The sequence below is a fragment of the Natrix helvetica genome, assembly GCF_964273705.1.
Source record: "Natrix helvetica genome assembly, chromosome: 5".
Taxonomy (NCBI): domain Eukaryota; kingdom Metazoa; phylum Chordata; class Lepidosauria; order Squamata; family Natricidae; genus Natrix; species Natrix helvetica.
The window spans coordinates 27,397,084-27,416,023 of NC_138551.1; the positions used below are offsets into that span (position 1 = coordinate 27,397,084).

General features: G+C 35.3%; 1 protein-coding gene across 1 annotated transcript in view; it reads right to left on the minus strand.

Moving 5' to 3' along the window:
* The window catches only part of GMPS (guanine monophosphate synthase), a 40,314-nt gene that overhangs the window by 11,907 nt on the left and 9,467 nt on the right, over positions 1-18,940 (minus strand). The window contains exons 2-8 of the mRNA XM_081955303.1: positions 14,343-14,524; positions 7,868-7,982; positions 4,409-4,506; positions 4,101-4,204; positions 3,486-3,679; positions 2,779-2,944; positions 1,204-1,355 (exon numbers count right to left, since the gene is read on the minus strand). Of these exons, the coding sequence (XP_081811429.1) occupies positions 1,204-1,355; positions 2,779-2,944; positions 3,486-3,679; positions 4,101-4,204; positions 4,409-4,506; positions 7,868-7,982; positions 14,343-14,524 (1,011 nt within the window). The remainder of the gene's footprint in view (positions 1-1,203; positions 1,356-2,778; positions 2,945-3,485; positions 3,680-4,100; positions 4,205-4,408; positions 4,507-7,867; positions 7,983-14,342; positions 14,525-18,940) is intronic.

Sequence of the window (18,940 nt, forward strand, 5' to 3'; positions counted from 1 at the left end):
AATGGCATGGTATTCCCCTTTCCCTTCTCTGTGCAAACTGACATTCCATCGCATTTAGCAGCAAATCAAATTCTAATTACTACAACAATCTGCTCTTTCATAGTCCACAGTCCGCATAAGAAATATTACCAAAGTTAGGAACTCCATAGTATTGGGAGAAAATAGTGCAACTGACTGGGAATATACTTATGTTCATTTTTTTGTATTCATAATGTTTTATTACAACATTTCTTTGTGAATACACTTTTGTATATAAGCATATAATGCATTTTAGCTTAGTACTTTGTTCATTATGCTTCTGTTACACTTTTATGATGTTTTTATTATACAAAACTGTTTAATATTTTAAACTGGGCTGGAAATAGCTGCATCATGACCATTTGTTCTGGCTGCAAGAGAAACCTTAATACTTTCACAGCAAGTTATGAAACATGAATTGTAGACAATTTCAAAGAAGCTCAAAGCAAAAATGATTAGCATGGCTAACTGAATTATAACATGGTTATTTTCAGTGTACATGAAATAAAATGAATGATAGGTGCCCCCTACTGGTCAAAACTGTGGCTTTCCTTAAAAGTCAGTTTTGTTTCACTATTATTAAAAGCTTATTGCGAAAAAAAAGTGTGCAAGCCTGCAGGGAAAAATGGGGTTTGGATTATTCGAATATGCCTGAATTATGGCAAGATAAGTCCTACTACTGTTAGGGCAGATGGTAATCACCAAAATAGTGAGAAAGGGCAGCTAAACTATAGCACAGTTTTATCATGACATTTGTATTTGCTTTACCCTATGATTTATGTATAATAACATAGTGCATGCAAATGAGGTATTATGAATTAGTACAGGGGTGTCCAAACTTGGGAACTTTAAGACTTGTGGACTTCAACTCCCAGAATTCCCCAGCCAGCATAGCTGGCTGGGGAATTCTGGGAGTTGAAGTCCACAAGTCTTAAAGTTCCCAAGTTTGGACACCCCTGAATTAGTAATTCGATCCTTACAAGAATTCCATCACAGCAAGGATATTTAGTAATTTGGGTTAGTTTCCAAAAATATTTGTGACAGATATACTGGCTGATACAAGTACTGTATATATTCCTAACAGCAAATTCGTATAAATTGCCACAAAAACTGAAGAAACGATTCACTTGAGATTTCTGAAAACCAGAGACAGATAATACCAATGGGTCTATACGCGCTAAGTACCTTCACAAAAGTGTCACCAATAATCTTGCGTTTCTCCTCAGGACTTGTAGTCATATTCAGTGTTTTACTGATCCTTTTTCGAGGAGTTCTGTCTTCTTCAGAAATGGGTAAAGTTGTTGTACCATTGTAGAACCAATGAGCTGCATTTACCACTACGTATATAACATGCAGGATGTTGTTGTTAGTAACATTGCTAAAATATTTTGAAAACAAATATTATAACATTTTTCCCATTTCAAGGATTCAGCACTGGAACATTAATTTGAGGTCTCTCTTTCTGCCTCTCCCCCCTCTCCCCTTTCTCTCTCCCTTTCTCTCACTCTCTCTCTCTCCCTCCCCCCCTCACACACACACACACCAAGCTGTATTAAATTACAACCTTGTCACCAGGATAAAACATTTTTTATTTACTCAGCCAGATATTTCAACTAATGCAACAAAAAACTAAACCAAACCCTTTGTTCCATCACAATGTAACAAATCACCTAGTTTCCTTAGGCAGCACCAAGATATTTCAATTTCTTAATGCATAACATAAGAACATAAGCAGTATCCTGCTTGTTTGGATCTGTGGCTCATCCACACCAGCATCTGTTCTCACAGTGGCGAACCAATTGCACAAGGGAGCCTATTAGCCTCTCAACAGAAGCCCTTCAAAGGAAGTCACTCTGCCACCAAGGCTAATAGCCACTGATCCCCATGAGCTCCATGAATTAGTCCAATCCTTTTTTGAAGCCTGCCAAACTGCACCACACCTTATGATAGTGAATTCCAAAGTTTCCAAGTTTGTGTTGTGCAAAAGAACAAAGTAACCGAAGATTTTTACTAAATTAACTCAGACACCTGCCTTGAGTACAGTCATGGTAGGTAGGGAGACAACCAAGGATATCAGTAGTTGGCAGCTGAGTGGTTCTTGTTGGTACTATTTTTGCTGGAGCCTTTCCCTGTCACTCAAAAGGTCCTACTCTGGAACACTGAAGGAAGTATTAAGCCAATGATTCCATCGAAAAGGCTGGCAGATGAGTGATGAGAACAGGGAAAGATTAAAAAATTGGAGCTCCAACTTTTGAAGTATTCAAAAAATGTCATAGAAAGGAAAAATAAGCTGTAGCTTCTCCATATAGTTTCCAAGGTACAACATAAGTTCCTTCAGGAAAGCAGTAAAGATCTTCCTCTTTAGCCAGGAGTTTTTAACTTTACATTATTGAGCGTGATTTTAACCACTAAAATTTAATAGCATTTATGTTTTATTCTTTATTGCTGGCTGCCTTGAGTACTGATCGGATAGAAGGCCACATTCTTATGATTATAACAAGAAAAGCAATATAAAAATGCTGAGATATCTACCAAAAGATTCCGTGGTAACTTGCATGATGATGATAAGATTATCTACCCAATATATAAATTGTTTGAGAATATATTTTCCAAGAAAAGTCTTAAATTGTGAATAATTCTTATTTTCCAAAACAAAATAAATATTTAAAAAATGAGGTGATCTATCCATCACTTAAATTTTTAAAAAGCAGAAGCTAAATATTCTAAAACTCAACAGATATACTGGAAAGAGGGGAATACCTTTGACTTGAATTCCCAATTTTTTTAGTGCCTCCTCCACTGATTGACTTTCTCTCTTGCGCATGAATCCATTATCTATGTGCACTGCTATCACCTGGTCTTGATTTAAAGCACGGTTCAGTAAAGCTGTGCACACTGTAGAATCTACGCCTCCACTGAGTAAAACCTGAATGGGTTAAATTAAAACAGAAATAATTAAATCCGCTTTCCCCATCCAGTAACTTTTAGAAGTGTTAAACTACGGATCCCAGAATTCCTAACCATGGTCTGTGCAAGTTGAAAACTAATATATACAAGGAAACACAGAGTGAAAAGGCTGCAATAAATACATTTAATAGCATAGCATTATATTTGCTTTTTCAGTTTTCACTATTTCTATTATAGGATCGGACATTTGTAGCATCTAGCTTCATTTCTGTAATTTAACCCTAGCTAGGACTTCTCTATTTCTATGGTAAACACAGAAGGATGGCTGTGTGCTATTTGAGTTTAACAGGATTTATTTATTTATTTATTTATTTTGTATGTGTGTGTGTGTGTGTGTGTGTGTGTGTGTGTAAAATTCCTCTTTCCCATTTCATTCCATAAAATGAAGTTATTGTACAGCAAACAAAAAAGCCATAAAAATACAAAAATATGAAAACTGAAACTGATAATCGGATACCATTGGTAACAGGTATGACTATGGATTAAACTTCCAACCTTACCAGGACTTTTGATGATCCTGCTTTCTCCTTAATTTCACGAATGCATTCCATTTCTCTGTTCTGAACTGTGAAAGTACCGCTGCATCCGGCAATATCGAAAAGAAAGTTTTTCAGCATCAGTTTTCCATTCACCGTTAGACTAACTTCAGGATGGAACTGCGCTCCATACAGTTTTTTTGATTCATTTGCTATAGCTTGGGTATTATTAAAAACAAAAGTCATAGTTTTATCTCTAAGAAAAAGAAAGCTTACATTTTTAAAAAAAAACTTCATAAGATAAAAACAGGTCTACGCAAAAAAGATGTCAAAATATTATTAAAGTAAGAATCTACTATCTCTCTTTTTCCCTCCTGACATAGTGAGACATATTTTTGTAAAAAATGTTTATATCTTATCTGTCAAGACGTTGAACCATTTTCTTGGAAATGAACTACAAATTAAATCTATATACACTACAAATTAAAGTTACACCTTTAGGATTTTTAAAGTTTTAAAATCACAACTTATTGCACTATATGCAAATCACTGAAAATATATTTTACAAACCAAAATCCTATTCAAGCCAGCACTGAAATATAATCAAAATCTACTGAAAACTGATAATGTGGAAAATACCTGCTACAACATTTCCAGATTGAGCAACAACTTTGAATCCATCTGCTACTTTATCTACGCTGTCTCCATGGGTAAGGAGCACAACTTCTTCCTTCTGAAGTCCCCTAAAGAGGAACACGAAATAAAGAATCTAGTATCTTTAAAAGACATCAACTTAAAATAATCAAGAGGGAACATTAAACATCAACAAATTTTTGAGAACATTAATATTTTCCAGGTTTGAAACTCACCATTAAATACAGGTCTGTGGAATTCATAAGATATTCAATTTAATTTCAGCTTCATAATTCATTACCAAAAGTTCTTACCTGAATAATGAACAAGTGTTATCTAACGTAACACTGAAGACACCATCTTCTCTGACATCCTTTTTGTGTACTGTACCACCAAACACCTTATTCATCATCTGTCAAAAACAGAAAAACAAGTTACCAGTCTGGGAATAAATCACAACATTCAGTTACTATTGGCTACTCTTTCCCTTTACTTAGCTTTTTTTGGTTTTTAATCAAGAATCAGAAAACTTATTCAGGATATCAGAACTGCTTATTGCTTATCAGTGCAAGTATTTTGTATACGATGTTAATAATTCCACCAGTTCTCAACAGACCACAGTCTGGAACTGGTGCAAAGCCCAGGGATTGAGGACCCCTGCTTTTCAGCGATAGAGAAGCTACTTGGTCCTCCTCTGAGCTTAAAAATTCCGAATTCTTTAAATGCTGCAAAATACAAAAGACACGAGAAAGAAAACCCAACTCAGGCATCCTCCACCATTGTTATGCTCTGCTGTCACCTTCCTACAAACATGTAACTTGCAAGTAAATTCTGAACAGTACAGTACAAAAGCTATTTAAATAATAAATATTTGCTCCTACGTCTTCCAGAATTAACTTCATAAATCATCTTGATCCTAATTCTGTAAAAAACAGGAATATATCCAGTCATTTTTAAGCACTAGATTACATCTCTTTCAATTCAGATTGCAGGCAGAAATTCAATTATTCATCTTCAGTAAGAATATTTTGCCTATAGGAAACATAGTTTTTCAATTAGATATTTAGTTCCTATATAAAGCATATGTTTTCTGTATGAAATAGCAATCTTGTAATTCACCTGAGGTTTACTATTTCCTTGCTTCTTTGTGGGACTTTAAGATTGCTTATGAATCTACATAGCTGAAAATGGTTTCCGACCCACAATAAAAAGGATGTAGATACATGTCTGCACTGAGCTCATTGCATTGTGATGCTAAGTTTCAAGAGCCAACCTTTTTAGTTGTGTCTATTATAAAGCAACCACAATATAAGATATTACCAGTGCATTTTTTTTATTAGTGTTCAAAGAGATGTAAAAAACTCTATTATTATTCCTTCCATAGTAGTAGATTATCTGTCCTACTTGGGCTACTTATAGGCTAGTATTTTTATCTTGGCTTGCAGACTCCACAAACAGATTTCTTCTTGCACATTTAGACATGACAAAAGCAGTCAGCAATTTAAAAGCTTGCTTTATTATTATTTCGCACTACACTGTGTTTGATCTTGCATGAAACCTTGCTATTTGAGGGAGTTCTATTTTGACATGGCATTTATTACGCTCCACTGTTTCTGTATTGTTACAACACATTTTAAGCAGTGGTATTTCATTTTGCTGAGATGAATAGAATCAGCAGGCAGCCTACCAGAAGCTTGCTCAGACTCAGTCCTGGAGTTGATAGGATTTGTGGGAGTTTTGCACCACTGCAGAATAGTTTTCATTTCCCAGAACAAACATGCTTAGGTATTTATGAAAGCCACCTTCTGTTTTCCTCAAAACTAGTCAAGATTGTTCAGGGCTAATAATGTATAAATTAATGTTTCCATGTCAGGTTCTCTTGGCCTCTCTTTTTGGTCTCACTGAAACAATATTTTTCTTTTCACTTAACTTTTTCTCACTACGTCTACTTTGCAGATCAGAATATTTATGTTCACACATTCGTTGTTTCTTTTAACTTTAGATTTATTGAGAATTTTATATAAAGTAAAAAAAAAAAATCAAAAGAAAAAGGTACAAGAAAAGAAAAACTAAAGTTATGAAAAATGACTTGTAACTTTTAACATAATAGCAAACAAATTATCTCCCCTCCCTCTTATCTCTTCCAGTAACCCCTTCAACACCATATTAAATTTTCAACTTTTCCAATCATTAAATCCATATCCTTTATTTTATTTATTTTTCTTCTTTTAGCAAAAAGTGTACAAAAGGTTTTCAGTTCCATTAATTCTGACAGTTTTACGATTCAATCCTCCATTGTGAGAATTTCAATACTCTTGCACTGTTCCATTCAGCCACATAAATATCTCCAGTTCTAATCCTTAAGTTCAACATGTGTTCTAACTTATACACAAACTTCATTTTTTCTCTTTTCATTGACAAATATTGAACTTCAGTTTTCTTAAGCGTGTCTTAGTGTTTAATACGTGGTAGCCCTACTGTTCTACTTAGACTGACAGTTTTTCCAACGTTTCTAAAATCTATAGATTTTCACTTTCTGAAATCCTTATTCATGCCTTCATTCTATGCCTATTACAATATTTCTGATTATTACTTTGCCTGTTATTTATCCACTTATATGTTATCTCTATTTTCAAAATTTCTAAGGTGCTTTTTAACAGACTCTGTTTACCGTATTTTTCGCTCCATAAGACGCACTTTTTTCCCTCCCAAAAGTGAGTGGAAATGTCTCCGTGGGGGAAGAGCTGGATTTGCCTAATGACTATGTGATTCGTTTAAATGACCATGGCAAAAATGATCATAAAATCGGGCATGTCTCATTTAATTGCATTACTTAGTGACAGAAGCTCTGGTCACAACTATGGCTGTACATCAAGGACTGGCTATATTCTTCCTGTCTCGCTACTGATCAAATAGTATTTTCAAAACTCAGCTTCCATTGTTTTCTTGTGCTATGTCTTCTCTACTCATCTTCCCATACACAGAACTCTCTTAGCAAATGACCACTTTGTGTTCAACTAATAAATGATCAAAAACACTTATTTTATCCTTTGTACTTCATGGCTGGTAATGTCTTAGAATGGGAATGTTAACTTCTCGTAAAACAATACTATCTCCTTTATTTGTTTTTATTTCAGTCGACCAAAACTGTTTAACTGATCCCAGCTAGTACAAATTTTATTTCCAAATCACCCTCGTTTTGGAACCTGTCATTGGATTACTTGTTTCATTTACAGGATCTTGTCCGTTTTATATTTTTCTATAAATAATACTAGAGAAGAAGGATTACTCTGAGAAAACATCAGAGAGAGAGTTGCAAGAACATTTGGGTATGCAAACTGAACCATCATCATAATTGCTAATTAATGTGTTGAAATACTACAAATAATATCAAGGCTACGATGACATACCACTCATTTATTAGAAAGCCCAAACCATAGCAATCCCATTTTCAAAACTGATGCCTGTTTTATTATTCTCCATAGTGATGGCCTCAAAAAGCTCATGAATCAGTTCCCAGCAGGCTTCTGCACACGAAGAACAACAGATTGGCCTGCAAACCTTCCATGCACAGATTGCATTAGGGACTATGCTATTAGCGACAAGCAGAGAACAAGACACGTTCTTTTTTAAAAAGCTCATTTTAGGTCTACTTCTAAATAATGTTCTCATATATTGCACAAGTACAAATTAGAATTGTTATTTGGCGTTAGGCAAACAAGCACCAAAAACCCCAGAGAGTCATAAATATTTGTAGAAATGTTAAGTAGCACCTGCATGCCATAGCAGATTCCAAGGACTGGTTTGCCTATTGTAAAAATTGCAGGGTCAAACCAGGGAGCATCTTCTGCATAAACAGAATTTGGTCCTCCAGAGATGATGATGGCTCTATAAAGGAAAGAGACAATTTATAAAAACAAAGATGTTGAAATTAAATATTATAATAAACATATATCATTTTAAATCTGCAGAAAACTTTGACAAAGGCAATACTGCATGTGTATAAGATACCTTACAACTATTAAATCAGCAAACTATTATAAATCAGAATAAATTCTTTTTTAAAAAATCAAAAGAAGTAAACAAGAAGCATCACACAAAACCTAAAATGTGGCATGTTTAAATTGCAATTTTTCCTTTAAGCTTGTTTCAGCATTCAGCAAAATTTAAGTTTCTAGAGCCGATTTGGTGTTGTTGTTTTTTTCAGTCATACAAGAAAACTTCATTCTCACTGACACTCATTAACTCTATTCAGAATTGTCAATAATAGGAAACATCTCAACTTCCCTGAAAATACAAAAATCAAACAATATGTGTATTAAAAAGCATTAACTTTGCCATTAAAACAAATATAATGGAATATCATTACCTCTCTCTATTGATATGATTCTGCTAACACCCGTTACTTACCAACAACTTCTCCTAAGAAAACCCTATGAGACAATTGGCTAACAAAAAGTATTTTGAGAGAATCAACAGTACATTATAGTACACTTGAACTGTGCAAAAGGCCTTCTCTTTGGCTGCCTTGGGACCAGTGACCCTCTTCTGGATAATTTCTGAAAGTCAATCCTAAATTACCTTCACAACTACTGAAAGTCAAATAAGGATACGATGGATTTCGAAAAAATATTCAATAATATAAAGAGAAATAAAGCAACCATAGTAGTGAAAACCAAATCATAAAACTTTTTCCATTAGCTTAATAAACCTTTTAAAATGTAAAGTACTTCCAGAGATTCCTATTTAGACTTTATGCGCTGTCAGAAACAAGGAGAAAGATAATTCCAATATTACGGTATATTCCAATGTTGGAACAAATTTTGCAATTGTGAATGAATTTTCAGTAGGGCATTTTCACTTGTAGAACAATGGATAAAAGAGCATTTCCTAGCATTATTTTCTTTTGGATCCAGGTGAAGTTTAGTAGGATAGCTAGGCTAATAGCAATACAGTTGAATAAATAATGATTTGGGAAATCTCAATTTCTTTCAACTGATGTTTTACTTTCCCCCCATTTATTATTCTGATAAATCCATGCTTTGTCATTGTTGACAGCTTTCCATGAATTGACAAGCACCCAGCAATGATTCTGAAAACTCACATTATGTTCTACAACCTATCAACACACCCACCATATCAGAAAGCTTTGGGCCCTTTAAACAAAGTAGCAGAATTATTTTCAAGCTACAGTTTAGAGAAGACAGACGCTATTGGGATGACTTTATTCATGCTCTTAGGCACAAGCTGTGGTCAGTGCCCTGCATTATTATGATGCATACTTTAATATAGTCATTGACCATTGTTTATATTTAAGTTAGAGTCAGTGGTTACAAGTAGAGTATAATTCAGTGGTTAGAAGAGCTACAGTGGTGCAGTGGTTAGAGTGCAGTACTGCATGCTATTTCAGCTGCCTGCAATTTGGCAGATCGAATCTCACCAGGCTCAAGGTTGACTCAGCCTTCCACCCTTCTGAGGTGGGTAAAATGAGCAGCCAGTTGTTGGGGGCAATATGCTGACTCTGTAAACCACTTAGAAAAGGCTGTAAAGCACTGTAAAGCGGTATATAAGTCTAGGTGCTATTGCTATTGTTACAAGTAGTCCTTGCTTAGTGACTTTCAAAGTTACGACGGATTCACCCAAAAGATACTTAGAACCCAGTTTCTGAGTTCTAATGGCAGCATGCACACACTACCCACACACATAAACACACATAATTGTCAGATCACATTTCAGATGCTTGGCAACTGGCTCACTTTTATGGTTGGTTGCACTTATGACATTTTTTGCCGGTTTCTAGCATTTTCCAGCCAAAAACCACCTATAGGAATAAATTGACTCATTTTAGGACTGGAGTTTTTGCTTTCTGTCTGCGGTGTTTGCTTTCTGACTTTCACTTTACAAGCACAGTGTTTGCTTTGATTGCTGGGGAAAAAAAGTCATAAACCAGATTGGTCTCATGGGTGCCTCGACTTATGACTATCATGATTTAAGATGAAAATTCCAGGTTCTATTAGATTCATAAGCTGAGGACTATCTGCATACTAATGTTACTTTTCCATCAAACATGAACAAATCATGATTTTATCCAGTGACTAATGGAACTGAAAAGCAACGTAAATATTCCCTTAGGAGAGCAAGCATACATCTACACAGAAAGTATCATTTTCCTTTTATGTAATACTGCTTCCAAATCAAATAAACAAAATATACCTACGTATATTTGCCAACACTGAATTCTTTTATCAGTTAAAAACAAATCTGAAGCAATGTAGGAAAATCAATAGCCTTCCTCAGGTATTTTATAAAATTGAGACAAACTACCTCCATTTGAGGGCAGGGGAAAAAACTGTTCATCGTATTGACCTTCCTGAATTCAATAAAATTGGGCTAGAACAACTTCTGTATCCTTGGAGACTCTTCAGATAGTTGAGGACCATCAAAAATCAATTACCTGAAAAGCCTCTGTAGACAGAGCCCTTCACTGTAACTAGCCAGTCTATCTACGTAAAGAGTGATATAAGAAATCAGGGCTGGCCTACTCATCCTTGTTTTCTTTGAATCTTAGTAATTTGTTCCATTTTATGTAACCCTGAAGGTTTATGTTGTCATGGCAAGCCTATTTCTGGCCATGCTAAAGCAACACTTACTTGTCAATTTTTGCTCCTGCTAAGGCTACAGGAAGCTGCATGTTCAAAGCAACCACGCAGAGAAACAGAGAACTGTTCCTATCACCCCAATTGGAAACTTCATGAACTATTTTACACTTTACTGAAGGACAAAATACTGTACGTGTGCCCCACCATTCAAAGGGAAGAGTCTTCCTGTTCATTAGAAATTTTACTTTTACTACAAAGACCAACTTTTACAGGACAGTACCATGAACAAGACTTAGGAGCAAATTATAACATTTGTTTTCTCCTATTTCATTTATAGCTCTCTGGTACAAGACAGTGAACATGCTTAAAGTCCAACTTTTATCTTGTAATAATCTGTGGCCCATTGGGCAATTTCCTTACCTAAACCTAGGAACAGAATGACTAAGAGTGGGCAAAAAAAAACAGTGGGAGTAGGAATGAGTACTCCCCATTAGGTATTTTTGTGGGAATATGGCAGGGAGCATCAGAAACCAAACAACCCACCGAAACAACCTACCTTCCTTTCTCCCTCTCCTCTCCCTTTTTCCTTCCTTTCCCTTTTGTGAGATTGGCTGCAAAACTGTCATTGAAAATGAAAACCATGTGACTGTAGCAACAGCCAGCACACTGAAGCAGCTGCGACTTGCCAAAATTTTATTCCCTTGGGAGTAATTGGACTTAAGAGTTTGGATATGTTGTGTAAGTTAGGCCATATGAGATATCTTGATTCAAAAATTGTGGCCTTATGTGGCGTAGTTTCATCCAATTAAAGGATGAAAAGAATTTAAAAGATCACAAGAGTTTTAGCATTACATAGGTGTGCAAACTTTATCAGTATTTTATTTATTTATTTCTTAGATTTTTAGACCGCCCCTCTCCCAGAAAGGAACAGTAAATGTATTCATTTGTGTGGTCTTTGATGTTCAGGTACTAAAGACATTAGATGTATTGGTTGCCTTGGTAAAATGTTAATTAATGATAGAGAAAAGGATCAAAAAATATTTAAGATGTACAAATGATTATATACATTTATTGGGTAGTATGTGGTTTGTGGTAAGGAATGAATGTTGAAAGAAGTAAAAACAGCTCCAATAAGAGAGTGCTTTGTTCATTTTATTAAGGAAACTGAGAGGAAAAGTAATTTTGAATGCAACAAAAATGGATGGTTAAGAGTTGTATTAATGTAATAATAAGAGGTTCATAAAATCATAGAATTGTAGAGCTTAAAGAGGTTACATGGATCATTGAGAACAGAGCTTTACAACATGCAGCTTGTCAAGTAGCCTCATTCTCAGGCATTTGTTGAAAATTCAAATTACTGCCTCAAAATGTCACTGCCACCAGGAAAGATATGCTGTATAGCAGGGGTGTCCAAACTTGGGAACTTTAAGACTTGTGGACTTCAACTCCAAGAATTCCCCAGCCAGCATGGCTGGCTGGGGAATTCTGGGAATTGAAGTCCACAAGTCTTAAAGTTCCCAAGTTTGGACACCCCTGCTGTATAGTTTTTTGCTGCCATCTCTGCCCTCAACTGGAGACATTGGTAACTGCATCACTGCTCCCATGCCTCTAGCCACCAAGCAGCTGATTGGCTCACCGGTTATTCTTTTGTGATCCACAATTATTTTTAATGCAGCAAATGTCCTTTCCCGTCTAAGAGCTGTGCTGGCTTAATCTAGATCAATGCTGTGCATTGTGCAGGATAATTATATCAACCATAAGAGGTAGCAATCCAGGCTCTTCCTTAAAACCTCCACAGATGAAGAACCCACAGTCTCCATAAGTAGATTATCTACTGCTGTATAGATCTCACCATCAGGAAATTCTCCTTATACTTAAGATGAAATCTAGATAGCTGCCACTTATTATTTCTATTCTTAGCTTCTCAGGTCATTGGGGGGTGGGGGGTGGAATCTTCCCTATATCTCCCTTTTATATAACTGAGAATTCAGGAAGGAACAGATGCTCTGTGAATGCTGATTTAACACAATGGTGAGTGGTCAGGATGTAAGTGTTTTGAGAAGGTTGGCAATACAGAGAATGAATAACCATTTAATTGCAAGGGAAAAGATAACGAAAAGACCAAGGAAGTTATATTTGGATGGTGTTCAAGAGATCTTAAAAAAGAGAAAGTCAAAAACTTTTTTGACTTTTTCCATATGGTGGAAACAAAGATAGTTTGTAAGAATAGAAAGTAATAACTATCGTGAAAGATATTGGTGCAATTTAGTTTTAGCTTTCTTTATTTTCATCTTTTATCACTTCACTTCCATTGGTTTATTATTTCTTATTCCTTTTCCATACTCCACATAATGTTGCTTATCAAGCAGCAATGGTAATGGTAAGATGGGTAAGATTTCTATGTATTCATAACATTAAAACAAAATGTTATAAAATATTTCATTTGATAGAATTCAACTGATTTAGTATGTTAATGATACTCAGTTTCATCACTCAACTCCACACCATCTCTGCTTCTCAGTTAAATGTTTTCAGTTACTACTTAATAGCAAATTCTGGGGCTTTTCATTTTGGAATGACATTTTAGTAGTTAACTATTAACCATTCTGTGTCTTTAGGCTGATATTTCAATGTTCTTTTTTTCAACTCTTTTTAAAGAAAGAATAATCCAGATTACTCAAATGTCATTGCCAACTTCCCTTGACAATAGAATGCTGTAGACAAGCTTTTAGTTTGATCCATCATAGTTCATATAGTCTGGGATACAAAGCACATATATTTTCTCAAGTATGAGAATCAGGAGCTCATTGCCTAAACCAGGGGTGTCCAAACTTGGGAACTTTAAGACTTGTGGACTTCAACTCCCAGAATTCCCCAGCCAGCATGCTGGCTGGGGAATTCTGGGAGTTGAAGTCCACAAGTCTTAAAGTTCCCAAGTTTGGACACCCCTGGCCTAAACTAATAGAGCAACATGTGATTCCATAAAATCTTGGGTGCACACCCAAAATCCCTTCTAAAATCTGCTACTAATTTCAGTGTGATGCAATAGGAAATAAATAAATGTATGGGACTAATTAAGGTAATTTACATTTTTCATTTAATTGGAATTACACCAGAGCTGGGCATTTTATGGCCCCCGGGCCACATCCAGTTCTTTGGCTGTCTCTGTCCTGCCCATTTGAGTTCAACTGGAAGTTATAAAATGAAATGCAATAAGCACTGTGGGAGGCAGAAGCAGAATCCCAAGTGTACTCCTTTATTTGGCTGATGAGAGAAAGAACTTTTCTACAATTGTAACAGAATGGTGGCTGGGCTGAGGTGAAGCTTGGTGTTTCCTCCACCCTTAACTTATGGGTGCGGGTGGCAGAATTAACTTTTATCTGGTTTGGCTTTCCACAACAGTTCCAGTTTCTTCACCCCGCAATTAGATAGTCTTCTGTTTGATAGGAATCTGAGTATTTATATTTTCTAATCTTACTCCCTTTGGTAGAGTCTAAGATTCCTGCATACAACTTAAAAGCTGAAACATAGTCTTCTTCAGATTTGGCCTTTTACATTTGAAAGATACAAACTGTAGCTTTCTGATCTCACAGATGAAACAAAACTGTTAATGGAGCATACATATGACTAATATAAGGATCAATCTTACCGGAATCCTTGTTCTTTAATTGCAAAAGCAGGTGTTTCCAAAGGAAAAATCTCTGACTGGACAAACAGTTCTCTGACCCGGCGATCTATGACTTTTCCATACTGAGCTCCGGCATCGAGTATCACAACAGCTCCTTCATAGTGGCATACCCCATCCTTGAGATCTTCTCCAGCATTCTCCAACTAGGAACAGGATTTATAAATGTCTTATTGGGGACAAGCAGATAAGTATAAAGTATGTCTTTTCAAAATAGCAATAGCTGCTAAGTTAAACTATTAGATGTTTATTACAAGTTTACTTGTAGCCTATTGGTATGAGAAGAACATATATTAAATACTAAATTAAAAGAAAGCTAACATGAATAGTATAGGGTGGTTGGCCCTACACTAAACAATAAAGCATGATTGGGTTCACCATTCAACAAGAATATATTACAGTTTAATGTGAAATTATGAACTAAATCATAAACAATTTGACCATAACACTTTCCACTAGGTTTCATACATCATGCTAAGGTTTTATTAACCATATTTCATTCAATAAAGTCATGTTTGTTTTGAATGAACCTATAGCTAAACCGGATTAAAGCCTATGTTCATATATCACACCAGGCCACGTTTCAATCACGACTTGTTTATTAAACCATAACAGCCTTCTTTGTTTTGAATAAACATATGATTTAACATGTTGCATAAATCCTTACCTATGGCTATGTCATGTTTTAATCACAGTTTTTAAATAAGCCATTGTGCTTTGATTTAAAATAAGTCATAAGCCATGGTTTTTAAGATGAAATGGCTAGGTTTATGGATCAAAGTATTGCTACTGCATTGATTTTGCCCATAACAGAAAGCAGTAGACTTTGAGCTGGCTATAACTCTGCTTATACTATGTCATGGAAAAGTAATGGAAGAGAAAGCAATTCCCAGAAGTTGGTTTGTTTTGTGTTCACATCCCTGTACAATAAATATATAGTTAAGTAACAAATGTATATTTCCATAACTCCTATATATAAAGGATAAAATGCCATTATGTTTTAAGAACTTTGTTTTAAAATCCTTCTCTGCCTTCCTCCGAAATCTAAGATAGAATATAAATGCTGGTATATCTCCTCAATGTATTATTTTTGGATGTGATTTAATATTTTATTTATTCTTCAATAATAACTGCAATTTTTAAAAAAGGCACTTCCACAATTTCTACGACATGCAACATTATTTTTTTTCTCCTAGACAATAGGTAAACTTCAAGCTAAATGTTTGCTGCTAGGCTTTCTGTAAGTCAGTCAATGTTGGTGTTGATAAGAGAGGCAGAGGGAAAAATAATTAATGCAGACCATGCCCTGAACTATGGACTATGCAAACTTTACCCAACCTGAATGCCTTTCTCAACAAGTATGATCATTTATGAGAATTTTGGCAACTGAAGTGTCCAAATTATGCAATAGCATTCTTGAACACAAACAAATCACATTAACCCCTCTATCCCCTCCCACCCCAAAGCAGAGATCAATTGAATGTCAGAATCAGACAGCTATAATCAACTGTGGAGGAGTGAGAGAAATAATTACAGAGTGAAATGCGAAGGCTCTGGTCTTTGACCAGGGGTGTAAAGAGCTATACACAATGGAACTGGAGACCTCATGAAATATGGATAGTTTCCTTATAGTATGCTCTGTGATTTGCTTAATATGAATGTGAAGACTACATCTGTGCATGATGATTAGAAAATGATTTTATTGTTCTCCTTTAAAAAAAGGATGACAGCAAAAACTACAGAATTAATGACGTGTGCCTAGAAACAAATTTATAGAATTCTAACTGAAAGGTTATTATAATGTAAGTAGCATACAAGTTATTAAGCTTTAAATAATAGAATTGACAGTTGGTTATTGAATATAGTAGGTGTGCAGTATAATGGAAGGAAAGCATGGATAAGAAAAATAGAATATTTCTTGAACACTTTAGTATTGAGCAAAAAATAAGTCAAAGATATGTGATGCACATTAGGAATATAATGAATTTATGGATAAATACATTAGGGACAAACATTAGAGGGATATGAAAATGCACACAAAAATATATTATTGGCTGACAATCTGAATGATTTCAATTGCTGTTACAATAAGAAATATGAATCTGAAAATAAATATATTGGAGACCAAGACAGTTATGTTTGACAAGATCTGTAGATTATATATAAATGGTAAAATGAATATAAATAGGTGAATTTAATCTACGTTGGCAGAATGTTTATTAAACATGGAAAAATAGCTTTTAAAAAATCAAAATTTACCAATACTGGTAGAGAATGGATAGTATATCATTTGATGCAAGGAATGAACTTTTGTCAAAGGAAGGAAAACATCTGCTTGAAAAAGCATGCTTCTCTACCCACTTTGTTATATGACAGTGACCATTAATTATGTCACTTTGGGAATGGGCACTTAAGGAAAGATGACATCAAGAATGAATAGGCACCAAATGAAAGTGGACGGAATAAAAAGTGAATGAACAGGACGAAACAAATACTTTTAGGTAGCTTGATCACATGCCGAGAACAGATAAAGATCAAATCACAAAGCTTTATTCTTTCTGAATAAAGATTCAAATCTTTATTCCAAACTTTTCCAAATAGGAAACACTTATTTTTCTCTCTATACATGCTTAGCAAAGGTGCATGCATGTAGAACAGACAACCAAGTTCGAAATCTGTCACCAATTTTAAATAGTATTCTATTAGAATATTCATGTCAGATTGATCACATAATGATGTCAGATTGTTGTAATAGGGCTAAGATTATCGTATTCATCAAATGTTAAGGGAATCTTAAATGTAAGGATATACTAGACTGCAAGTAAGACAAAAAAAAAATAACAGAATTTGATATAACAATAGTCCCAAAATACAGGTTACTTCCATTCAGAAATACATCATTTACTGAATCAGTAAATACATCATTTACTGAATCAGTAAATACATCCTTTACTGAATTACTAAAGCAAAAAAAAAAAGTAACTTTTATAGTACGCTACCAAAGTCTCATTTATGAGATGGGCAGCTATGTACATTTGTCAAATAAATAAATGCATATCTACAGGCGTACGAGATTTGTATTACATAAGCGCAAAATCAGATTTTTAGGAAAACAGTGAAGGGATTCTTTTATTTCTCTACTTTTAATCATGGAACAAGTGATTCATAAGTACTGAGCTGAATCTCCAGCTACAGACGTAATGTTAAAGATTAGGCAGAACAGTGCTGGCATATAGCAGATGCTTCAGATTTCCAGGATGTACTTTAAAAAACAACAAACAAATAGGAATTGCAAGTATGATGAAACAGAATTAGACATAAAGGCAAGAGTTTATTCTGAGAATCAGAACAATCTGAAATACACACACACACACACACGCACTTGGAGTGGTAGGATAGTCTCATATTGCTTGCTTTTCTATTCTATTGCTTGCTTTTCTATTCAATCATTCAGCTGCTTCTAATTGCTTGCTAGGAAGTGCCTTCTTGAGTTGTTGCAACCTTATAGCTGTGATTGTAACTAGATATTTTACTTTCTTGAATCCTTTCTACTTCAGATTATTCTAAGATTTCCTGTTTCCACACTAGGTATCCAAATACCTAGGTTTTAGCTTCATTACTCCTATTTTCAGTGAGCAATGATTTATAGTTCCATTCACTCAATGAATTCTCAACCATGTTCTCCAGCAGCAAAATTCCAAAGCGTTAATTTTTCTTTTGTTAACCTTTTCGAGTGTCTATCTTTTTGTTGCAATTATTAAATAGATTATGAGTTAGAAATCTTACCAATTTTTTGAAATCTACAAATATATATCCTTAGAAACATGCTGCTACTACACATAACAAACTTTCTTCTCTTTCCCTTGCCCTTTAACAGGGATGATCCATCTCAAAATGGTACACTGGAGACAGGACAATTAAAAGGGCACCTTTTTCTTATGTGCTCTGGAAGGAAGGTTCAGAAATCTTTTTACATGAGAGAGGACCATTGTTTTCTGGGTTTCCAAAAGTGGCATGTTGGAAAAAGAGCTAAAAGCATTTCTGAACTTTACAAAGGAGAAAGTTGTGTGAAATTTTTTCGATACTTTCAGATATTGATGGGTCTACCACATCTTTTTTTTTTTTGGATACAGTTTAGGTCAGGGGTCAGCAAACTGCGGCTCTGGAGCCGCATGTGGCTCTTTCCTTCCTCTGCTGTGGCTCCATCACTGGTTGGCGCCACTTTTGAGAGGAGCTTCCGGGGGGGGGGGAGAGAAGCACAGTACGCCAGGAGAAGACTCTATGGCAAGGGGAGGGTTTTCCAGTTGTCTCCACAATTGATAGGGCTTTCTGTTATGACAGGTAGAGGAAAAAGTATGCTGCGCTAAGAGGAGACTCTATGATGGGGGAACTTCTGGTCAGCTCGAGAATTGAACAGGGGGCTTCCGATTAGGAACTTTGTGGCTCCTGGTGTTTTCTTTTCTGTGGGAAACGGGTCCAAATGGCTCTTTGACTGTTTGCCGACCCCTGGCCTAGGTGAACTGGATGCTCTGTCTACACTAAAGGGCATGGATTGTTAGGAA